This window comes from Tachypleus tridentatus, chromosome 10 (assembly GCF_004210375.1).
Source record: "Tachypleus tridentatus isolate NWPU-2018 chromosome 10, ASM421037v1, whole genome shotgun sequence".
In the NCBI taxonomy this organism is placed as follows: domain Eukaryota; kingdom Metazoa; phylum Arthropoda; class Merostomata; order Xiphosura; family Limulidae; genus Tachypleus; species Tachypleus tridentatus.
This window is the reverse complement of record NC_134834.1, coordinates 179988597-180015555: the sequence shown is the minus strand read 5'-3', so window position 1 is coordinate 180015555 and position 26959 is coordinate 179988597. Positions and strand designations below refer to the sequence as shown.

The window sequence follows — 26959 nt, the reverse complement described above, 5'->3', positions numbered from 1 at the left end:
ATTTTACTGACATTAACTCTTTCAACACAGGCTTGGTTAATTTTACTGACCACATGACCTATTTGTACTCATTTAAAGTCTTCATTGATTTTATACTTCTAATTTTCAATTTAGTGGGTATATCTCCATGAAATTTGATAGTCCCTCAGTAAACATTACAAGTCTTTCACATACAAAAAATCATATTTTTAGTGGAGTATTTTCGATAAACTAAAATAAAGAATTGTCCGTGAATATATTATTTGTTTTGAATAGTCCATGTGCAAAGTAATTTTCATTACTTTGATATTAAAAGTACTTTTCCTTGTATCAAAAATATCAAATTTTCTTTGCATAATTCCTAAAACTTTCTGTATACACTTCAAACATTTTTTTTTCAACAAAACTATAATTTGTTATTTTCTCTATTCTATTTCAGAACAGGGTCAGTTAGAAATAAATCAAAAATTAATCTCTTTTTTTTTTTCTCAAATTACTTCAAATTTAAACATTAAACTACATTTGTTTATCCTAAGTTGCCTTAAACTGGTAACAGTATACATTTCTTTATAATTATTTTGTTGACAATTGAACCATGTCTTACTACTTTCTGTACCATTATAAGTTCTAAATCACTCAAAGAACGTGCAGCTCATGCTGTGTTATCGAATTACCTTACCTAAGAGCTCACATGTGACTCACAAAGTAATGTTATTATATTATTATGGTTTACTTTACCTAATCCAATCTTAGGTAACCTAAGCAATCCATATTTTTACATTTTAGTTACTTTTATAATAATAAATAAAGAATAAACATAAAAAACAAGAAATATATCACTAAATCTTTTTCCTTGCTGTTGATAATCAATTATACTTAACACTACTCTTTTTTTATACAAATGGTAGTAATGCACTAAATGATTTGTATTTAATTCAATAATGCACAAAAGAAAATAGACTAATAACATGCAAAAAGTAGACAATTTTCTTTAACAATCACAATTATTTTGGTTTTTAACTATGTGAGAAGAGTAGTTACAAATTTATTCAAGCTTGTTGTTAGCTTTCGTACAGGAATGGAGTTCGTAACCTGAGTGAAATTGATGATTATCTGTTCAGAACACAACTTTATATAATACATCATTTGATAGATGAAACCCTTGGCTTTCTATTGATTATGGGTAATATATAATTAGATATAAGAGAACTACTAATAAATCTTGAAAGACAGGTAGATATGGAAGAAAGGATCTGATTTTCTATTTGATAGCTCTGTAACCAAACAAAATTTAAGGCTATAAAATAATTATGCTTTGTCTGAGCAGTGACAATTTTATAGTGAGTAATTTACATTTAATTACATACTTTTTCAAGGGGTTGTGGATAGAATAGAGAAGATGGGATGCTTAGAGAAAATGTGTTACACTATGGGAAATTCAGGGTTTTTTAAAATATTGCATTGTGGAATAAATAACTTAACTTTATATTATTAAAATATTGGTTAAGATTTTATGCTTTACTAATTGGCATAATGTAAGCATAAAGTAATTCAATAAAATTTTGGAATATAAGACACCTAAAGTTTAGGCTAAACCACATATGTGCAGTAATGAATACCTGTGATAAGATTAATACAGCATTTATACAGAACTGTTTTAAACTCAAACAAGATATTGTGTTGATGATAATACTTACTAGGATAACATTCACTCTATTTCATAATTATTACACTGGCAATTTACTGAAACTTAAGATGTTGTGACTGATATGATAATGTTCCTGTGCATATGTGAAACTATACTCTGATTCTGGCTTCTTCTTAATTTAGTGTACAAATAACTTCAGTAATACAAAGAGTATTTTGAATATGCTAAATATTCATATTAACATTTTTGTTGTACTGCATGTGATGTATTTTTCTGATTGCTTTTTGTGACATTGAATGTATTGGAATCTTGAATTCAGCCTAGGGAGCTGAATATAGTGTGTGTGTGTGTGTGTGTGTGTATATATATATATATATATATATAAACACACACGCTTGTATTTTCAACATTAGAGGAACAGCACTTCCACCTGATAATTGATTCATTTTTCTTTAAGTTTGTTTGTGAATATCATGATGAATTGTTTTGTAGGACTTATGAGGTGTTAATTATGGTGTATACCTGTTTTAACTGGTTTGGGCTAAATCCACATGTAATTAAATTATTGAGAGTCATGACTGCTTTGTTGAACTGTCACATTCTTGAATATAGATGGCACCATTGCATTATATCTGTGTGTGATGTATCCTTGACATCATATCTGCATATCATATAATAAAGTTTTTGCAGTATTATTCAAGCAAGAGTTTCATAATAACATAATTTTATACCATAAAATCTTAACTAATAATTCATGTTTTAATAGTATATAAATTTTAAGTTTTTAATCCTACAAGGCAATATTTTACAAAATCCTGAATTTCTCCTGGTGTGACACATTTTCTTTAGGCATTTTGTTTTCTAATTTTATTCACCATGCATTGAAAAAGTATGAAATTAAACAAATTACTTGCTATAAAAGTAGTCATTCCTAAGAAAAACTATAATTTTTATATCCTTCAATTTTGTTTGGTTACAGAGTTATCAAATAGAAAATCAGATCCCTCCTGCCACAAACCAATTATATTCACTCTTTCAGGACTCTCACAAATCATTATCTGACTTGGAGTTAAGAGGAATGAAAGCATGTTATGTGGCAATCAATGTATCTTTTAAAGAACTTGTCTAATGACAACCACCCAAGAAGTATAATATCTGATATACTTCTGTTAGGTTGGGAGTTGTTAAGTAGCACAAAGGCCATAAAACTGTTGCTGAAGGAGGCTTGCATTTTATGAATGGAAAGCATATCCATTTTAGAAAATTCAAAGAAATTATATTGGTGAAGTGAATCAGTGAAAATGCAACTTTAAGAGGGTTATTTTAGGAGACAAGTGGGAAACAAAAACATTATGCTTGGAAGTCAAAGTTTGGGTATTTTATTCAATAGTATGTTTGCTCTTGACAGTTGCACATGGAAATGCTGATGTGGAATTGTTTTTTCCCAAAACAATATTCTCTGTAGAGGGAGTTTCACTAAACCCAAATATTTTGACTGAAATTAGAGTTGTAAAAGGTATTGTGAAACACTTCAAGTCTAGCCATACTCTACACTGCAAGTACATACAGACTAAAAGTAGAACAGATGGAGAAAGTTGAGGAAAAGGTCATTAATGATGGTAAAAAAAAATTATCAGACCAACACAAAAGGAATGTTGAGGCTGCTTAAAAGATCAAAGAAGATTTAAAAGGAAAGAAGGAAATGTCTCCAAAGGATACAAATAATTGAAGATGTAAAAGTATCTGAAAAGTTGATTGTAGATGGCAGTGCATTTCTGTCCAAATCTGTTACAGCAAAAGACTTTACAGAGACAAGTGTGACCCAAACCATGCTTGATACTGCATGCAAGAAAATAATTGATGCTCAGAAAACATTAAAATAGTGCAGAGACTAATAAAGCAGTAGGTTCAAAGTTACACTAAACATTACATGCAGTAGCTTTGTGTGCATGTATTGTGTTGAAATTGGGCCTGTAAAAAAAATGAATATTGACTAATACCAATGGGTATTTGCTAAGAAACTTAAAACTAGTTATAAGTGTGTTGTTGAGTAGATAATACTGTGTAGATCAGGTCTCTGGAACAGTGTGGCATAGTAAATTAAAATTGGAGATATTAAGTGTCACCTGTAGAATTATGCAACAATATCTTTTACAGTCGAAAAAGTGTACATATGTTTAACACTGACAAATAGCTGACATTGATTATCCATTTCAATTTTACCAAATATGCTTGCCCTTTCAACCATGGGTCATTATAGTATGATGGTCAGTCTCAATATTCTTTGATAAAAGAGTAGTCCAAAAGTTGGTGGTGAGTGGTAATGACTAGCTTTCTTCTAATCTTTACTGCTAAATTACAGAAAGCTGGTGAATAGACTTCATGTAGATTTTTGCAAAATTCAAGATAAATAAAACAAATTACTCCACATTTGTTTCTCATTTAGTTTGTGAAAAAGAGGCAAAATATATTCATTTTGATTACTTTATTGAGTAGGTGATACAAGTTTTGTAAGACAAATAAATGTATGTCTATGGACAGACTATTTTATCAACATTTTTAAAATATTTATTATGAACATACAGTTGTCTGTAGTCTTACCTCATTGTCAGGGAGACTTTTTATTGCCAAGTATTTTTTTATTTTGAGCCTTTCATATATACCAGTGTTCTCTAAAGTGTATAATATACATTGTATATTAATATTGTACTCGCAAGCAAACAGTCCTGAAAGATGACAGCAAAATTTGTTCCATTTATTGTCTTTTAAACTATTCTGTTCCTACAAAATACTCAATGTTGTATTAGCTTTACAACAAAGTAATCTCACAAGAAAGTTTTGAGTGTTGTCTTATTTTTTGAATGCAGTCATAATTCTGATGTTATAAATGAATGTACAAAAAAAACCTTTTCTGTATTACCTTTTGCAAAATTTACTGACAAGACTTAAAAGTATTACTTGATTGATGTAAAACACATTTCAAGTATTCAAATTTTCATCATACCAAGTATACTCGGCCTTTCAGCCATTGGGGTCTTATAATATGACAGTCAATCTTGCATTTTGTTGGTAAAAGAGTAGTCCAAGAGTTGGCTACCTTTCTGCTGGTCTTACACTGCTAAATTAGGGTCACCTAGAGCAGATAGTTCCTGTGTAGCTTTGCATTAAATTCAAAACAAACAAACATTTCAAGTTTTTGTCACACTTTATATAAAAGGAACATAGTAAATTGTTGTATGATTGTGTTATCCTTTTGTAAGCACAAATTCTACTGGTTTTAATTTATCTAAAATCCCCATCAGTTACTTGATGAATTTTTATTGGATTACTCTCATTATTCCTCAACTTTTTCAAGATTTTATAAGCTTTGAGGTTTCAAATAATGGCAATGTATTAAATAGAAGACCAACACCATGGTGGCTTAGCAGTAAGCCTTAGAGCTCAGTTTAAAAGTTGTGTTTCAGTACACAAAGTGGGTAGAGTATAGATGGGCAGCTTTATAGTTTTGTGTATAACAACAAATTTAATAGATAAACCTGCAAATTATTTGTTACATATACTTGCAGATTATCCTGTACAGTATCCAGTCTCCTTTTTTCCCTGAAAATCTCCAGGAGCCAATTTTTTTTAAAATAAATTTTTGTATAACAGGTTTCTCTACTACTTTAGAGAAAATTCACTCAAAGTATAGAAATATTCATTTTGAGTAAGCAGTATTTGCTCTCAGGTGTTCAGTGTATGTGATCTGTTACAAACTGATATATGCATGCCAACAAATCTTCATTATTGGCTAACAGAAATGATGGTGAAATCAACATGCAAAGTCGCTGAAAAATATACAGTAAAAAAAAATACTGTGAATAACAACATTTACTAAATACAACAGTTTGTCTGCCTGTTGTCTGTGCTTGTAAAACAAGTCATAGAGAAGCTACACAGAATTATGAATTCAGATCATGACTATCATATTAGTTTGAATATTAGAATACATCTTTTTATGCTTATTATTAGTTGAAGTTAAGAAATATTTTAGATTTATTATAAGGTATTTTCACTTGTATTTCAGGTGCGTATTGAAAATGGATCATCATTGCCCCTGGTAAGTTTGTGTGAAAGTTGATTTTGTAAAACTTAATTGTTTTTACTTAGTTGATTTATAGTCTGTGGAGAATATGAATTACATTTGTTGTGTCAATATGGATATGTTGAAATAAATGCTGCACTTAATTATTATTGAATTTGAAATAAAACTAAATAGGGAGATTTACTTAAACGTGCTTTAGGTGAAATAATTTTATCACTGAAGGCACGAGTGAACTCAGAAAACTGCTTATCATATCTTAACAAATGAAATACATCAATGAAAAGAACAAAAGTATTTTTTTTTTTACAATATTTGAATATTATTTAAATGAAGGAATTATCTTATGTAACTTCTTTCAAGCTAAGCTGATATAAAAACTAAACAAATAGTTTCTGTATGTACAGTTGTCAAAAGAAAATGTTAATTAGGCTGAACTTGTTCTAGGCTTTAAAAAGTCATTGTTAGTAATGAGAAGTAAGAATAACAAAGATAATTTGAGTCTTACCAAACTGTTTTAAGGTGTCAGTTGTAGTCAATACCATAGAATACTATTTATGGCATGTCCTACTTGAAGAGTTGAATTTTACAAAATGGTTGAAAGCGTTACATATTGATGAGAAAAACTAAAAAATTGAGATATAGATACTGTGTTTCTACAGGGAGAATAAATTTTTAAATATTCCTATGTGGCTTAATGCCTTGGCATGGTTTGATTGGCATACAACACACAAATTACTTTGCTAAAAATGCATTGGAGGTAGCTGGAATGAGAGGTATATATTGTATACTACTCTTTCTCTTTTTAAATACATGTGTACATGAATACACACACATAGATATCTGTAAACCTGTAAATTCCATTAAGTTTTCCAATACCTGACTTCCAGATTTATAGACATCTATATGTGTATTTGTGTATATGTACTTAGAGAGAAAAAGAGAGAGTAGTTTTCAGATGTTTGTTCTTTTTGCACTTTTCTGTGGGATGAGATATTAGAATCCTGATTTCTTTGTTATTGTGGTTGGTATGTTTGAGTTACATGAGTTTCAGGGAATTTCTCTTACTTATTTAGGTAGCATTGCTTGGTTAATGCAAATGATAAGAGATCAAGCATTATTCAAAACCATTTTAGTAGTCTTATTTGGGAGAGACACTTTGTGAAAAAGTTTGTTCACCATTTTTTGCCCTCAAGGAGTTACAGGAAGCTCTTTTTCTCAGTTCCATGTTATTTGTTGAAGTTCTAGATATGTTAGAATCCTGAATTGATATTGTCCATTTATCATTGTTGGCTTCTCGTCTTTCTGGCTCTATGTTAGGAGTATCGACTCACAGTGTTTCCTGACCCTCACCTTCAGTTCATAAGTCCATTGGTTCTCATAATAGGGTTCATTCATATTTTTAAGGATCTTTGGCTCAAGCAGTCAGACAACAGCAGCATTAGTGACTATCCTAATGATGGGAGAGCAATGGGAGGATGATTACATCACTCTATAAACATCTGGAGTTCTTTCAACAGGGATCCATGGATACTCCAAGTTCTGGTTTTAAGGTTTGTCATTCAGTTTACATCACCTTCACTATTGTCTGCTTAACCTGTTGCCTTTTAATTTCCAACAGATTCATGGCAAGTGGAGCTCCATTCCCATACCATGAGAGAGTTATTGGTCAAAAAGGCAGTAGAAAGGGTCGATCCTATTTTTCTGGGATTCTATTCCTATTAATTTGTGGTACCCAAGAAGACAGGATATTGGAGTTCAATCATTAATCTGTCTCAACTGAATCAATTTTGAGATTCTCCTTGCTTCACAATAGAAATTTTTCTCAACCTACAATGCACTTTGGACCAGGGCTCTGGATGGTCAAATTTAATGTTATTGTCACTTATCTTCATATTCTCAAAGCAAAATTTTCCTGGAAATTTCTCAGATTTGTGCACAATGATCAGGTGCTACAGTTCAGGTTTTTTCCATTTGGTCTTGCATCAGTATTGTATGTCTTCTGCAGAGTCGTTCAAGTTTTTATCATGTCAGCTGCATTCCTTGGGCTTGTGCACACATCCTTACATGGATGACTAGGTCCATCTCATCAGTTAGCAGAACAACATTCTCAGATTCTCTTTTCAGAAGCCAAAAAAATGTGCTCCCTTTTTAGATTGAAGAAATTTGGTTTATAACTGATACAATATCACATCCATTTAGATGTGTTTTTCAATACTTGCTTAAGTTACATTCAACCAACCCCTATCAAGCTTCAAGCCATAAGGCTTTTGCTTCTGTCTCCTTCTCCTTCTTCTCTCTTTTAGAAATGTAGGAATCCCTTGAGCCTCTCATTCCTTTGTGACTAGTACATGTAAGGTCTATTCAGCAGTCATTGTGTCACTGATGGATGATGCATCTTGATCTTTTAGGTTAGTTTGTGCAAGTTCTGTTGCTCTTAAAGGGAAAAATTGTCATGATACATCCCAACAATTCCCATCATATCTCAGATTTCTTACCAAGGAAGCACACATTCTTGTGACTTTTGTTTTTGTACTTTGGATCTTCTCTACTGGGCTAATTGCCATTTTATCAGTCATTTAGCATGTCATGTTCCAGAAGCAATGAATTTAATCAGGGATGACTTGTCTCAACCCAGCTTAATTCTTTCAACGGAATTGATGTTACATTGTAAGTTTTTTCAGTGAATTTATTCTGCTATTGAGTTTCCAGTGATTGATACTATTGGAGTTACACTAAAAGTTTTTTCGTGAATTTATTCTCATTTTGAGTCTCCAGTGGTTGCAACTCATTGGAATTCTCATCAGCATTTGTTTTGGTCTCCAGTATTTCATCATCAAGTGTTGGCAGTAGATGCATTCAGTCAGGACAGGTTCACATCTGGATGCCTTTTCCTCACTTTGAGTGTTGCCCCATGTTCTAAATATGGTTTGTTCTGCTTCATGTGTAGTTCTCTTCATTGCATCTTATTAGCTAGGTAAAGCATTGTCTGCTTCCTTGGTATGCACAGAAATGTCATTCTCTACCTATTCCTCACTGGCAGTTTCTGTTGAGACAACCTTTATCAGACATTCTTCACCCATATGATTGGAGACTCAGTCTTCATGCTTGGAAGTTGTGCAGTCCTTTGCCCAACATAATGCTTTAATTTCTAAGATTTCTCTGTACTTAACTAAGTCTCTCTGTTGGCCAACCACAACCATTTGTTAAAGGAATGGAATATTTATTATCAGTGATGTATTAAAAGAAATTTAAACCCTCTTCATCCAAAAGTATCCATCATATCCTGTTTTCTAACTTTGGTATTTGAGAAGGGTCTTGATTTATCTATGGTGACTTTATATAAAGCATCGTCATTCACTGTTTTAGGTATAATGACATCAGAAGGTATTTGAATCCATAGTTCTATCAGGTCTGTTAAAATCCTTTCATATTCTTTGGCCAACACAACCTTTTTAATTACTAACTTGGGATTCTACAGTCGTTTTACATGCATTGTTTCTTCCTTCTTTCTAACCCTTAACTTTGTATTCTTTGTTTCATCTTTCTCTTAAGTTGTATATTTTATTGTTGTTGGCCTTTGGATTTCATTGGTTAAAGTTGTTTGCAATCCATGTGTATACAACTCTGTCATTCCACATTTGTTTCTGCTTTACCCTGATTAGTCTTTTCTTCCAAAGACTGTCAGCCAGTGAAGGGGAAAGATCCTTTTCATCAATCCATTAGTCAGCCATTTCTCACCTTTATGACTGCTCTTATCCTGATCATTTGTTATATCTTGTCAGAGCCCTCAAGTGTTATGTGGCTTGTACTAACTTGTTTTCAAAGTAACTAGGAACCTGTTACCATTCATTATTATTTTTCTATATTCTGTGATTTATCTCCCATTACACTCAAAAGGTGGCTTTGTAAATTGAGTTATGTGGCCTATAATGGATTATCATTACAGAAGAGGAATCTTTTGCATTCATCATATCTCTATGTTATTAGCTGTCTGGGTGAATTGCCCTCTTGAAGACATTGTATGGGCTAGTATGTGAATCAGTCCTAATATCTTCCTATTGCATTACTTACATGATCTTGTAGCTTTCTCTACTTCCTATAGCTATTTTGACTGCATCTGTTAGACTTTAACCAGGGGCAAGTATTTTCCATGTTCGTGTACTCTTTTATTTGCAAAATCCCTTTGTTTTTCAATAGATCCTAATCTGTGTAGAGTGTTGCCCATTGAGGCATGCCTTTTCTTCTCAATTCGACACAAGCAGCCACTTTCAATATAATTACTACAAGTTGCAACTGGCTCTGTCAAAATGGGGTGTTCCATAAGATCATATAGGCACCTACCAGATTTTATTACCTTATTATGGACTAACACTTATGGACAATAATGAATAAAGCTAAAGAGAACTGGAATGTCTGTAAATATAGTAGCAAAACATTTCAATTTCTTGTTCCTTTAACTCCTGCTTTGTTTTTTATTATGTAATTCAAAAGCCATTTTCACTGAGATGACATAACTTCAAATGGAGTATTTGCTTTTATAAGTGTTATTAACTAGTAGAAATTAAAAAATAATTCAAGTGTAAATGATGTTATTATCCCTTGAAGTTAGCTCTCGTACAGTTGGAACCTTATGTTTAGAAAATGTGTATGAATACAACCTTTGTAGGTATACTAAAATACTATTGAAAAGAAGAAACAAACAACTAAAGAAAAAACTTTTCTTTATGTAGGTCAGAAATATTAGTCTCAATGTTGTTAACTAACACACTAAGGCAAATTTCTTTTATTATTGAAAAGAAAAGTACTGGATGAGAGTATGAACCTAATCAGCAATAATTCATTGTTAGCAAGTAATTTATTTTGTTTATAGTACTAATATAGATGGAAATAAAAATAAATTTGTTTTGTGTCAACATAAAATATGAAAGTTAAGAGTGTATGGTCAGGATAAGATATTTTTAGTATAACATAACATTAATAATTGTAATTTATAGACAATATCTTTCTTAGTAATGAATTTAATGTGTGTGTTTTGCAGAAGGTTTGAGCAGCAGGTTAGGCTTGTTGTTTTCAGTTTTATAATTTCACTGTTTACCTATTTAATCAAAAACAATACCACATAAAAGTTGCTTTGTCTTTAATTTATAGGACAGTATGTGATTCAGTGTTGAATTTGAACAGGTAAACATGAGCAAATAATATCACAATATACGTTTTTGTCTCTCTAATTAAAAAAGGATTGAATAAGTAGGCAAAGTGTGTCATTGTAAGAATCCTACTAGAAATAGTAGGATGGTAGTTATAGTGTGTAACATGGTATAGCTATTAATTGTATCTTATTTTTATACAAGCTAGAAAATAAAAGTATGTAGCTTAAATAGGTAATGTACTTTCTAAAGACTTGAAAGTAACTTTTTTTTTTCCTTAGGGTAAACAACTGTGTGTCATTTTCCAACTACAAGTTCTTTATCCTTTTCCTTGGATATGCTCTTGTTTATTGCATTTTTATAGCTTTGACAGCTTTACAGTACTTCATAAAATTCTGGACTGTAAGTAATAATTTGTTTTAATGCAATAAATATTTCAAAGGTAAAAAAATAAATCATTTACTGCTGATATAAATTTTGTGTAATTGTGGTTGTTGTTTATAAGCATACATAATTTATATATACATAGGTATATCTGTGTGTGTATGTGTGAGAGAGAGAGGATGGGTGGGTGAGTTTGTACACACAACTGGTCATGAATAGTTTAAACACACAGTCCTTATTCCTTGTTACCATTTCATATATAATAGTTCCTCACCTGTGATGTGAAAATTAACTAATAGAATGGGATATCTAAGGAAACTGTTTCTATAGTTGCTTTCCTTGAAGGTTATACATTTTGGAGCTGCAATTAGTACATTTTTTGTTATAAAATTGCATACATGCATTTAATTGTGGTTGTACATAGTAGATATATGTTGGTTATTTGAACAAAGGTTGAGAAATGCATTACTGCATTGTGGCTTATAGTATCTGTTAATATCTTCATGATTGTTCTAATATTGTATTAAGATATATAGTACCATTTATTATGACTATTAGTTAGATAAATTAAATATAGGAAACAAAACACTTTTTCCATGAGCCTATGGTTGCTTTTATATTTTTATTTAATCGTTGCTGTTTCATAGACATATTCCATGAGGCTTATTAATTAGTCTGTTACTCTGTTGTATTCTCTTGTTTTACTGAAACATTTATTAGATTTGTGAAGATATGAATTGGATGCATCAAGCAACCTGATATATTTTGAAACATATCCTTTACCATAGTAGTATCAACCTTTATAGCTATGTGACAACATATAAAGTTATAGTTTTCTCTAAAAGAGACAGCTCTTGAAAGGAATAGCTTTTACTGCATGTATACATTTATTTAATACTTACATTTCTCAGTGAAGTCATATTTTGTTCTTCAGTGTATTTATATACCTACCTTGAAAATGTATTGAAAAATATTGAGTCACTAAGCAGGGCTTAGTTTTTATTTTACTAGACTGAGAACTTGACTCTTATTTTGCATCCCTTTGCCATAAAATCACAGTCCACACTTTTGAGGTCGTGGGTGTGTTTTAAAAGTAACAATCAAATCAACTATTTGGTTGGAGTCAGTGATGGATACTGTTGATTAACTGTCTTTTTGCTGTCCTATGATTTCAAATTATGTGTACATAACCCTCGTATAATAACAAATGTGAAAATGATTGATGAACATAAAACATTATACTTACAAGGTTTGAATGTTTGAGATTACACTCATTCCATCTTCAGCAAAATCGAAAACTGTGTTATGAAGTTGATTATTAACTAAAACTAATCAATAGTTAGTTTTAAAAGAAGTGCTGAGTGGAAGGATAAAACAAAAAACAGGATTTTTGACATTGCACTATAGTTGAGTTTAACTGAAAATTTTAGATCTAAAGAGATTTGTGAGTTGTTAAAGAGTTGGGCACTTCTTAGTTATGAGTAAACCTATTTCAGTATAGAGATCAAAATCTGAAAATCCTATAGTAATGACAGAGAAGTTGTTAAATGAAATATTATGACCTGTAGTTTCAGAATGTGAAGGAATGGATGAGTGACTGAGTTTAAGTAGTGGACAGATAGTTCTGTTAGATACTCTGAAATGTTCACAGATTAATATATATATAAAAACATTTTCTCAACCCAAACGAGCCATTTTAACATATATATTTTTCTCTACAAGTGGGTTTTCTCGACATCACTGATTATTGTTCACAGATTAGTTTTTGAGTGACATTTTGTATATTTACATGAACCATGAAGGTAGAAGGTTAGGTAATTAATCTTTGTATTGAAACAAGTTTTTAATGTGGAAGTTAGGTCCCTATATTAGTTTGAGCTGAATTTGAGGGAAGAACTTTTTATTAGAGTAGAGAGCTTTTTTTTCAGTTTGTAGGGACTGTGAACCCACTAAAGAAAGGTGGATGAGGGGGAATTTGAGGACACATTGGCTGGTGGTTAGAATTTCTTATTTAATAAGTTTTGTGTAATCTTCATTAGTAAATCAGCCAAAATAGCCATCATTTAACATACTTTTGTGTAGAAGGGTAATTTATGTGTATAAAATAATTTGAACAAAGATTAAAAAATTCTGTTTAAAAATAATATGATCAGTTTACTTTCAAAGAAGTTGAGGATAAAATTATTGAAATTGGTGTAAAATTTCTTTTATTATTAAAAAAAAGTAAAAAAAAAAATGTTTATTTTGGTAATCCTGACATCTAAGAATGATAAAGAATAATTTTCTTTGAGTTTGGATGTGAATTTTATATTGGGGTGTTGGGAATTAAGGTGAGAAAGGAACTTAAAAATGTGAAGTGGTTATTGAAACAGCAAGAAAGTGTCTTTGATATAGTGTTTGTAAATGACATATTTGAATTAATGTGGGCAGTTTTTTAGCCACTTGTGTTCATGATAGCGTTTAACACTTCTCTTAAGTGAATTAGTGATTGTGATATAGTTTTAGTTCATAATCATCTTCAGAATTTGCTGAAGATAGTATGAGTGTATTCCAAAACATTCAAACCTTGTAAATAAAAAAGTTTCATCAGCTGTCTTCGTTTTTATTGCTAGTGTTATAACCCTTTTGTGGATTTGCATAAATGTCTAGAACAAGTGAATAATCATTGTAAGAGCTGAATAGTTTTCATTTATCTAATTGTAACCTGTAATAAATACACAGTGTAAAGTTTCTTCCTTATTTTTGTTCAGTAGAACCAAAATAACATTAATTATAAAATCATCTGATTTGTTGTTGTTTACCTGTGGTGTATTTTGAACTTGGAGTGGAATATAAAAAGTGCTTGTTAAACAAAACTGTCATGTAGAAAAGTTCTTTTATAATTGTTTTTAGTACTTTCTGTTGATTAGCTGTTTTTATATATTTTTTAGAACAACTTGAAAGGATATGGGAAGTTCCACATTCTCTTCTTGTTTTTTGTAGCTGTTATGTTTGCTATCAGTCTGATCTCTCTGTTTGGGTTTCACTGTTACCTAGTAATTGTAAACAGATCAACATTAGGTAAGTTCAACTTATCTTTTGTAGCACTTATGTTTCCTGTCAGTCTCTTACCTGATTTGGTTCAGTTGTTAACTTAACAGGTCAGTTAAGTTTATTTGATCAGTACAGAGTAGGTAAGTTCATCTTATATTTTGTGGTAGTTATGTTTGTTGTAAATCTAGTGACTGAATTGTCTTCAGTGTTATGTAGTAAAAAGATCAACACGAGAATAGTTGTTTTTTTTTTTTTTTATAGAAATATTTCTTTGTAAATGTCAAGATAGTCAGTGCTTTGAGTTTTTTCCTCTTTATGCTGACAAATGTTTATTTTAAAAGTAAACTTGCTAAGATTTTAACATTAGGTACATGTAATCTTTTAAAATGTCTGGATGATTGAAATGTTTCTTGTATTTATATATACATATTTTTAACTTAAAAGTATTCCATTTAACCCTTTCATAATAGGCTTGGTGTAATATACACAAGTTCATATACACATTTGCACATATTAAGTATCTATACTGTAATATCTTTTGATGTAATGTGTGTATCTTCACAAAAATTGGTAGACTTTTAGTAACGGTTACAAATTTTTTTATAAAAAAATTAGTTTATCAGGGAAGTATTTTAATAAAGATTTGTTTGTGAAAAAATTAGTCAGAGTTTGCAGGAATTTCCGTTAAAATTAAAAAAATTCTGTTCTTTGTCCAAAACAAATCTAAAATATTATTTGTGCAATCTCTAAAACTTCATAAATATGTTTCAAGTGTTTGCTTTTAGTAAAACATTACATATTATTTATTATTTTCTCAACTCTATCTCTGACAAGGTGAACAATATGACCAATCTTGTAACATAAAAAAAATCTAAATTACCCTCATTTTATTTATAGAATTGCTTCAAATGAAACGTGAAATGTTTGTTTATCCTAAATAATATTGAACTTGTAAGAATATACATCTATTTATAATTTTATTGCCCTTTGAACCATGTCTGACTACTGTTCGTACCATTATAAGTTTAAGTCACTTGAAGAGTGTGCAGTTCGTGTTGTGCTGTTGAATATATTACACAAGTTACTCCAAACTGTTCACATGCATGCCTAATTGACTATTTTTCTTGTATTATTATTATTATTTATGACACGATTATGACACAAAGATCAGTTACTAGAGAAACACCAGTATAATAAGAACACCAATGATCCTACATAAAAGACTCATCAATAGAATGCTGAGAAAACTAAATAAATGAGGCTTAATCAGCAAAAAACTAACCAAAGACATGAGATACAAGGAAAATTTCCCTTCTCATTTCTACTGACTACCTAAGGTACACAAACCTAATGCACCTCTAAGGCCTATCATCAGTGCTCAAAACTCACCTTGCCATCAACTGGCTACTTTCCTAGTAGCTATTTTATTTCCACTATGAGGAAACACTGAATATCACCATAAAAACTCGATAGATTTCATAGGACAACTCAGAAAGCTACACATCAAATCCCAGGATATTATGGTCAGTTTTGATATCACAGATCTATTTACCAATGTTCCAACCTTAGAAACCCTTCACGTCACCAGAAAACGACTGCTGAATGACAACTCTTTACCACACAGAACAGATATGAAAGTAGATGCCATAATGGAACTAGCAACTATTTGTCTACAATCAACCTATTTCCAAAAATTGAGATGGTCTAGCCATTGGATCACCACTCTCTCCAATTATAGCAGACATTTTCATGGAAGACTTTGAAGAAAGAGCCATTTCATTCACACCAATAAAACCAAGTTTCTACAGACATTATGATGATAACACCTTCGTTATTTGACCCCACAGTCATGAAAACTTACCAGCCTTCTTAAAACATCTCATTTTCATAGACAAAAGAATCCACTCCACTGTGGAAATAGACGAATTAAACAGTCCATTGTTTCTTGACATACTCAACAAACAAGCAAGTAAAATCACCACAACTGTATACAGAAAACTCACCCACACAGACAGATATCTACACTTCCAGTCCTATTGTCCAACCTCGATAAAACGTGGTATAATCCAATGCCTAAACAGGAGAGCAGAAAACATTTGTGATAAGACATCCATTGAAGCAAAATGCCAAAAGATCATAGAGTTTTAAACAGAATAGTTACACCTCCTACTCCATCAAAAACTCCTTGAAGAAGACCACAACACAAAGAAAAGATCAGAAAGTTACCATAACTACCATCATTTACCAACCATAACTACAACATTTCAGTGAAAATCTCAAAGGTAAGCCAAAAAAATTCAACATAGATGTCTTGTAAAAATCCTACAACATCTTAAGGTCCATTCTGGTAAAAAAAACAAACAGTGACATACCAAAGAGAATCTCAAAAACATCATCTGTGAAATTCCGTGTTCCTGTGACGATACATATATTGGAGAAACAGAAAGGAAACTCGCGACAAGAATAAAAGAACATGAAGATAGTACAAGACTCATGAAAACACAAAATTCAGCCATTGCAGAGCATGCCATGTCAGTTGTACACAGAATAAACTGGGAGAAAACTGGAATCATCGACACAGACAAATTCTAAAAGACAAGAAAAATCAAAGAATCATTTTATATTAACACTATTAAACCTTCACTTAACAGAGATTCCAGATTAGAGGTGAGTAACCTGTGGCTGCCATTGGTTGAATCTACAGGAAATCTCTCCTTCAGTCAGAAACAGTGATAATCCAACCAATCACAATACACCAGGACACTATAAAAGACCGTCAGTAGCTACACACACAGACTTGAAGACAAAAGGCAGAAGACTATTGAAACGTCATCCTCTACACTTGTGTCTCCACAACATGCAGTTGCCATTCATTCTACAATGTTTCATCAAGAGATCCTTATTTTTCCATTTTAGTTACTTTTATAATATTAAACATGTAGAACATATCCATTTTTTTATATATGCAAAAACGGCTCGTTTGGGTTGAGAAAATATTTTACATAGAAGAGCAAATAACGTTTCAACCTTCAGTCATCGTCAGGTTCACAAAGAAAGAGGTAACTGACCGGAAGCTGACCACATGTTTGAAAGGGGTTGTGCAACTGAGTGTCGGAACATAGAGGGCAGTGTTAGATGTTTTAATATATAATTTTATTTATTTTATTATATTAATATGGGAATAAAGGCATTCCCTTATATTGGTTTATTTTGGGTTTAAGTTGTTGTATAAGTAAGGCTTCTTTAATTTTGCGTTTGTTTATGTTTTCTTTATTTAGTATTTGAGTGTTTTCTATGGTTATGTTGTGTTTATTTGACTTGCAGTGTTCGAAAACGTGTGAAGGTGACATTTTATGTTCTTTGAATCCGGTTTCCATTTTTCTACTTTTCTCCAATATAGAAGTTGTGGCAGTTATCACATTGTATTTTATAAATAATGTTGGTGTGGTGTTTGCCAGTGTAGTTTTTACATAATATAGACCTCAGTTTTGTGCCTGGTTTTTGAATAAATTTGGTATTAACTGGAATGTCATATTTTGTTACTAGTTTTTGCCAAATGTTGGTTATTTATATTCCAACCTACGTAAAACCGACTCACGCACACCACAAATATACGGCATTCCCAAATCTCATAAACCAGATTGTCCATTACGACCAATAATGTCCACATATGAATCGTTTAATTACAATCTTGGAAAATACATAGCATGGGCATTCTCCAAATATGTAACATCAGCCAGCTCATTCATCAAAGACTCTTTTAATTTCAAGTCTAATCTAAATCAACTTAATCATGAAGTCTTAATGGCCAGTTTTGATGTTATATCCCACTTTACAGAAGTTCCAACCACTGAAGCCTGCAAGATAGCCTTATAACTCTGAGACCCTAACCCAACTACAGACATTCCCAGTAACCAATTAGCAATTCTCATAGAATTCACCACGATAAAGACAAACTTCATGTTCAACAACCAAAACTATATACAAACAAATGGCCTAAGCATGGGCAACCCAGTATCACCAGTTCTAGCCAATATTTTTATGACACAAGTTGAAACACAAGCAATTAACACAGCATTACATCCACCACTATACTGGTACAGATATGTAGATGACATGGTTCTTGGGATTCAAATCTACAGAACACATACTTAATTTTTCAATCACATTAACTCTATACATCCCAACATTAACTTCACATGTGAACAGGAAGAAAGCAATCAAATATCATTTCTTAACCTCAAAATTACAAGAACCGACACACAATTCAAAACAGAAATCCACTGAAAAATCACCCATACTGGACTATACATTCCTTGGGACTCAGCACATGAAACAAAACAAAAACTCAACATACTAAGAAACCAAATAAACACAGCCATAAAACTATGCTCACCAGATAAAATTAACAATGAATTAGACAAAATAAAACAATACTTCATCAACATCAATAAGTTTCCTCCACAAACTGTAGAAAACATTATATGCACACACATAGACAGAAAGCAAAATCAACCAACAAAAGTAAATATATCTCACGAATCAAAAATCATGAAATGATATACTGCTGTATACCATATATTCCTGACATCAGCAGACAAATAACCAACATTTGGCAAAAACTAGTAACAAAATATGACATTCCAGTTAATACCAAATTTATTCAAAACCAGGCACAAAACTGAGGTCTATACTATGTAAAAACTACACTGACAAACACCACACCAACATTATTTATAAAATACAATGTGATAACTGCCACGACTTCTATATTGGAGAAACAAGTAGAAAAATGGAAACCAGGTTCAAAGAACATAAAAAGTCACCTTCACACGTTTTTGAACACTGCAAGTCAAATAAACACAACATAACCATAGAAAACACTCAAATACTAAATAAAGAAACAAACATAAACAAAGCATAAAATTAAAGAAGCCTTACTTATACAACAACTTAAACCCAAAATAAACCAATATAAGGGAACGCTTTGTTCCCGTATTAATGTATTATATATTCAAACATCTAACACCACCCTATACGTTCTGACACTCAGTTGCACAACCCCTTTCAAACATGTGGTCAGCTTCTGGTCAGTTACCTCTTTCTTTGTGAACCTGACGATGACTGAAGAAGGTTGAAATGTTGTTCGCTCTTCTATGTAAAATATTTTCTCAACCCAAATGAGCCGTTTTTGCATATATATTTCTCTACAAGTGGGTTTTCTCGACATCACTGATACCCATTTTTTTATTTTGCTGTTAACTGTCAGTGACTAACCCCATATTTTTTTAATACTGATGGTAGTAATGCATAATTTTTATGTAAATAAATAATGCACCAAATAACATAGAATGATAACAGACAAAAAGTAAACAATTTTCCCTACCTCTTACAAATTTTCTGGCTTTCTAACTGTGCCACAATGAACATTAAATTCATCCAAGCTAATCATTAAGTATCTCACAGGAATGTTCTTTGTACTCTGATTATCTGTTTATAACATGGCATTATCCAATACATCATTTGATAGATGAAAACCTCTACTTTCTATTTGTTATATATGTAATATATAATTAAATGTAAGAGAGAACTGCTAACATTTCTTGAAAGAAAGGATGTAACTTGTGGTTTTGGCAGGAGGGAACTGATTTTCTATTTATAGCTCTGTGACCAAACAAAATTGATAGCTATAAAAGTTTTGTTGTTTTTAGAACAATGACAACTTTATTGTGAGTAATTAACACTGAATTTCATACTCATTTGAAGGGTAGTGAATACAACAGAGAAAATTGAATGCTTACAGAAATCAATTTTTTTCACACTAGGGGAAATTTAGGATTTTTTTAAAATGGTGCCTTATAATATTAGGAACTTAAAACTTTCTTAATATTGCTTATTAGCTATAATTTCGTGCTGTACTAATTAGTATAATATAAACAAAGAGTAGCTTAATAAAAGTTTGAATGTAAGCAACTTGTACCTCATGGCATACCCAGTAAATGATGTTCAGATATGGTGTTAATCTGACACTATGGATGTTAGCAACTGTTGTTTTCATGGTTATAACTTGGCAAAAACTGATTATGAACATTTATCATTTGAACAAAACCAGTGCAGATTTCTTTTTCTTTTCCAGTGTTTTTTTTTAATCAAGGCATTTTTTAATATATTTACAAATTGCCAAAGAAATGTTTTTGGAAAACTTCAAGTGTCCATATAGGGGTTATTGCAACTTGAATAATATCCTAGTTGTTACTCAGTTTTTCACAAATGGGTGGTTTCATTGACAAACTGTTCACCACCATTATTTTCAAGGTAAAATGTTAGTAAGTTTAATATTTGTGTCCAGGAACTTATAGTAATAATAAAAAAATTTTCACAGTAACAGTTAAAAGTTTTTGTATCATATCCAAAAGTATTGTAATCTTTAAAAGTAGTTTAATTGTTTAAAAAAAACAGCTAGTTAAAAATGATTATAAAAGATAATAGTATCTTTATTATCTATGGTTCTAGAGTCTTTCAGACCACCAGTTTTTAGGATGGGTCCAGATAAAAATGGTTTCAGTATTGGAAGATATCAAAACTTCATTCAAGTATTTGGAAATGATAAGGTGAAATGGTTTCTACCTGTTCAATCTAGGTAACATTATATTGTACTCAACATACTTTTGTTTTAATTCAACTTTTGCAGTAACATGTTTAAAATGTTAAGCATCTCAGTACATTTTACTTCATGTCAAGTTAACTGTGAAGGTATTTATAAGATATTTTATTACAGTAATATCCTCAAAATGATCATAATGATTATAAATCAGTTATCCTATAAAAACAGACTTTGCCTAGAAATATTAATATATAACTGGTTAGTTATGCATCTTAGGTAACTCTCTTATATGTTGTTGTAATAGATAGGCTGTTTTTGATGGCATGGATTTATATATGTGTTAAGACAATGATAAAAGAATAACACATGTAAAGTTGTATTTTTAAAAATTTGTTAAGTTAGCTTTTTTTTCTCAAATACATCTTTAGAAATCTTTCCTGACATTCATTGTTGTATCTTTTATGTAGGATTCATAATTATCTATAATTTGAAATGGGAAAAAAACGTTTTTGAAATTTTACAATAATGTGTTTCCTATTTTCAGTTTGTTTTCTTTTGTAGTTATGTCTGAATGTTTAAACAAACCTCTTGTAAGTGGCTGTTAAACAACAGTGGGGTTTTATACTGGACTGTTTTATTTCCTGCAATGTGTAGGACTAAATTAATAACAACAGGCAACTTATAATGGCAATTATTAGTGATAATCACTATTTAATCACCATTAATTTATTTTGTAGGCTTCCTATGTATTAGATTGTGCCAACTATTATCAGTTGTAGTATGTTATGTTAATAATATTGCTTATTCATAAATTGTGATTTATTGGATTTGTCATTTTCTTCAAAAACCCTTTGGTAATATCTTAAGCTACCATGTACAAAAACACTGATACATTTGGAATTATATATATCACTGCAGTTTTATTTGATATAAAGTGTACTAGTCTGAAGGTCCTGTACACACCAAAATTATTAAGTCTTGCAGAAAATGGTGAAATACTGTCATTTCTGAAATATGAATGTGTGATTTATTTACGTATGGTATGTGACATCTGTTTTTGTGTTCGTATTCTATAAAGAACAAAAACAAATTTCTCACTGCTGAGAAGTTTTGTTGTGGATGGACCTGACTGGTTTTAATTTGATTCTTGTCAATACTTTTGTGCCAGGTGGCATTACTGTAAATAATTGCTCAGGTGAAGTCCTGAAAAGACCTTTTCAAAAACTATGATACCAGTGTGTTCACTAAATTAATCTTTGAATTATATACCTTATATACTAAAGCTCTAGCAAAAGTATAGATGGTTGGCATGGCAACCTGTCAGAGATTAACAAAATATTTTACTTTTTTTTACTCTATTCAGTAACAGGACTATAAAATTTACACATTAATAGGGCAAGTTAATGCACTTAATGATCTAGACATACAGCTAGAAGACTGGCATTGTATGAGTCAAGATGGGAAGTGTGAAAGTTGATGTTTTTCATAGCTCGTGGGTCACTTGGCAACACAAAACTGAAATTTATATTTGAAAGGTTTCCTTTGAAATAAAGGAATTTAAACTTAGATAACATAAAACATAACAAATCCTAGCATACATTGTAACATTAATATCTTTCACATACATTGAGGCAGAGCATAATAAGCTCTTTCATGTGCTACATAACAGATAGGAGTCACTGACCAAAGACTTGTCTGCTCCTTCTGTTACGAAGTAATTAAAACTGCCCATCTGTTTTGCATTTGGCCATTTGAGTTTTAGTATTTGTTGTATGCTACAGATTTCTTCTAATCAGATACACTTCCTTACTCTCTCTTTGCCTGTTCAGGTGGACATATTTTATTATATTAATGTCCATCACCCTGATATTCACCTTTCAACTTAATTTGTATTTCATTACACATGTTTCTCATTGTGGCTATTCTTGAGGCAGTAGTAGCATTGTGTCTTGAACCTCTGTGTTAGCAGTTTTACTTCTGATTCGTTTGTTCTCTTTTGATCCTTGTATAACCTTAGGGACAGGGTTTTTATAGTGCTGGTCATTCTCAATAAACTACCTGTTTGAACTACTTGTTAGTCATCCTTGCAAGTTGTTATCAATATTTTGTAACAAGTCGTTTAAAACTTTTATTACTTTTTGAAAATGGCCATAACATCAAATAACTCAGAACCAGGACTGAAAGGCCAACTTCAGGTGATTGACAGTGGTTTTTGAACTTACCTGTTAGTCTTCCTGACGAGTTCTGATAATTACAATTATGCTACAGAAAGTCCTTTACAACTTGTATTACTGTAATTTTTCTTTTAATGTTGTAGACTAGATGTAATCATTGGTTTTATGCTATTTATGTTTTTTTTAAACTTTGTTTTGTTTTACCTTAATTTCCTTTTATGAAGTTTACTAAATTTATTTTAATTTTAACTTTTTGCTGGATGTTTGGTGCAAATAGTCTAGCTGATTTGTGCCAAAAAACACCAAATCAACCAACCACTCTCAATATGGTATTTTCACACCAGTTGGTCTTCTTTGATAAGTGTCTGCTCATTAAATATAAGAGTCATGTCATCTGAGCTTTTCCTTTATGAAATACTTTTTTTAAGTGTACTAGAATTCTGTCTAGGTAGATACTGAACTTGCATCTTGATGTCTCTTTACTACATTGTGCACATTGTAATAGGATCAGCTATTTGATGGTTTGAAGAGTTTTGAGAGACTTGGTTTCTTCTCATCTGTTCTAAATACATTACCAGAAGAGAAATATTGTACTGCCTCCATTTAACTAAAGACTGTAAATAAACTGCAATACTATATTTAAAATGAACTTAAATATAAAGAAACATGTTTGCTACGACTGTTTCTTCCTTCCTCCACATTGATGAGTTTTGTATAGAATGTAACCATGTAAATGTCAAAAAATAAATAGAGGAAGCACTACATTACAGAATATGATTGGCTTAGAGCTTCTGTTAGTGCAGGGTTTAAGATTCATGAATATACACAGCATGAGATTTGAATAAGATTACAGATTGTGAATTGCAGGTATTAACAGGGATAATAAATTGTGGATAGGAATATAAAAAGGGTCTATATTTTGACATGAGCAAGCAATATATCTTGACATTTGATAATCAACCATCTCTAAATTACATTTTTACTACTTAACTCTTAATATGTGACTACCGTGGGTGTACTGACACTTTTAATGTTAGAAAAACAATCTTAGGTAAAGATAATAAAGAAATAATTTTCCTTCATTATGTTTTTATGTAGCTTGGGTGATGGAGTGGCTTTTCCACAGAGACCTAGAGATGAAGACACAGACAGTCTCCTTAATCCACGTCAACATCATGGTGAAGTAGGGGACGAGGAGGACCTTTCATGTCAAGAACAAACATCTGGTTGGTATTTTTCATTTCTCTACATTTGTATGTATGCATTTTAGTGGTTGACCAAGTTTGACAGTATTTTTTTTTATGTTAACTAAAACTTTAACTATATTTAACTACTTGATTCAAAACTCAAGAACTGATTCTGTATATGTGGTGTGTTTGTTAGGACTTGAAGTAATTAGCTCTTTGCTATGTTATTGTATATTTAGAACTGTTACTTTTCATTTAAAAACTTGTCATTTTATAATAAAGTGGTTTAGCATAAGCATATTGTAGCTCTTTTTCTTTATGTACTATCAATCAAATATGAATGTGTAAAATTAGTAACTTGAAATGTATTTACATGAAACCCACCAAACTTATAGTAAAATGTACAAGTCTGTTCTACATAACTTAAATGTGTTACCAAAGTATTTGTGCTCAAGATATGTGTGTGAATTGACAGTGTCAGTGTAACTCAAACTTTAACAAGTCAGGGTGTTACGTGATGTTCATGTGAAGAATAAACATAAACATACTTTTAATGCAATGGCATGGCCTTCATCCCATGACCTGTCATGACAGGGTTAAGATTTCTAACTTGTAATTTCATTTGCTATATAACTAATACAAATATACAGTTGTTATTACATACACATAGGATTACAGTTTACTAATTAAAGATTTCAAAAGTTTTCATTGCTTCCTCTAAATATAATACAAGAAAAGCTGTTGGATGAAGAGTAAGTAGCCGTGAAAGTTCTACTAACCAAGAACTAAGAGGGAAGGTTATTAATACTTTGTGCCACTTTGAATGTATTTATAATACAAGAAAAGCTGTTGGATGAAGAGTAAGTAGCCGTGAAAGTTCTACTAACCAAGAACTAAGAGGGAAGGTTATTAATACTTTGTGCCACTTTGAATGTATTTATGCCTTGAACAAAAGCATAGTCTGAAATTTATCCATACCTTAGTGCACTTTTAAAGTCTAACAATGTCAAAGTTAAATAAAGCCTTTCCCAAAAATATTTATATCTATTGGATTTGCTTCTGACAGCACATACTCTTTCCTGATATGTATTCTGAAGACTGCTGGTATGGGTATTAAAACGTTAAAGTACAGAACATGTTTTGACCTTCCTAGGTCATCTTAAGGTTAACAAAAAAAAACAAAAAACTCATGATATGTGTGTGTGTGTGTATTATGCCCATTTTGCCTTGCCCAAAGGGTAAAATTGTACCAGTGAATTGAAACAACTATTGAGAACTTATTTGAACTTGCTTCAGATTTCTTTTCAAATTAATCTGTAATATTAAATTGTCTCTAATAAATTTTTATTTAATGAAAATTAAAGAGAAATGTAACAAAAAAACTTCAAAATGTGTTGGACGATAACTAAATATCCACTGTGACTAAATACTTTCTTGTAAAATATTTTTTTGAAATTATCTCTCACACTTCAGAGCTTGTTATACAATATGTGATCAATACTTAAACATTTTTGTATGGTCGTTTTTTATTGTCATTAAATTGTGTTAACACACTTTAAAAAATTGAAGTAATGCTTCAGTTTCATAACTAAATCATTCAGTGCATTGTATCTTGCATTTAGCAAATCATAGGATTATGTGCAAAACATGTTACCAAATACTGTTTTGTATATTTTAAAGCAAGAAAGTTGGTGATGCTTATTATTATTATTATTATTAAAAAATTGACACTTCAGCTAGAGACTAGTTAGTTCATAGCCATGGGCCACATATTACAAATCTTGAAAATCTTACTTTTGAGAACTGCATGGCAGGTACACAACTATTATTTTTTTATTGCATCTGAACACATTCTGTACCATTTAACTATTTATTTTATTCATTATATTACAGTATTGATTTAAAAGAAATATGTTTTTAGGGAAAAAGCTGATTCACAACTGTTAGGCTTAACACTGGACAAGTGAAGGGTCTTTTAGAGGCAAGATAGGCTTAGAGGGTGTAAAGTATGTTTACAGAAATTGAACATTACTTCTGTTGTTTGTATGATTTATTTATTGACACAGTAGACAGATTTATGAGCAAAATAAAGCATAAACCTGGAATAAAGATGAACAAATTTATATGAAACAAGTTTAAAATTTTTTAGACATAAAATTCTATTTAAGAATAAAAAAGTGCAGGTTTTGGTTTAATTATACATATTACTTTTGGTCTTATATATATTAGTTGTGAATATAAAGAAAGTTTGACTAAACAATTAAAAATATAAAAAATATACACATTATTATATAATTTCATAGTTGATAATGCATAAAAAAACTAAAATCAAAATTTAATATTTTATTTTTCTGAAACTACTTGCCTTCAGGAAAGTTTCTGTCAGATTACAAATAATTTCATCAAGTAATTTTATTTTTGGAACAAAATTTGGTGAGAACTGTGTAAACTACTTACATTGTAAGTAGGCTGTGATAGTTTGTAAATTGTTTGGATTGTCATGATACTATGTGAAGTGGTATTGGTTTAAATGTGTCCAAAAATGATTGGCTTTTAAAGGTGTACTGGCTTGGCAGAACACTAGATGTGAATTAGCTGTGAATGATGTCTTGGGTTGTAGATAAAGTACTGTTGTGAGATTTGTCATTTACAATATCACTAACTATATGTGTGTGTATGTGAGAGAGAGAGAGAGAGAAACTCAACTGAAAGCAAGTGA

At 31.0% G+C, this 26959-nt stretch overlaps 1 protein-coding gene across 1 annotated transcript in view; it reads left to right on the top strand.

Moving 5' to 3' along the window:
* LOC143231047 (palmitoyltransferase ZDHHC2-like) overlaps nt 1-26959 on the top strand; it is a 54051-nt gene that overhangs the window by 19298 nt on the left and 7794 nt on the right. Inside the window, exons 6-10 of the mRNA XM_076465550.1 lie at nt 5694-5726; nt 11140-11260; nt 14173-14302; nt 20789-20915; nt 24152-24279. Coding sequence (XP_076321665.1) covers nt 5694-5726; nt 11140-11260; nt 14173-14302; nt 20789-20915; nt 24152-24279 — 539 coding nt within the window. The remainder of the gene's footprint in view (nt 1-5693; nt 5727-11139; nt 11261-14172; nt 14303-20788; nt 20916-24151; nt 24280-26959) is intronic.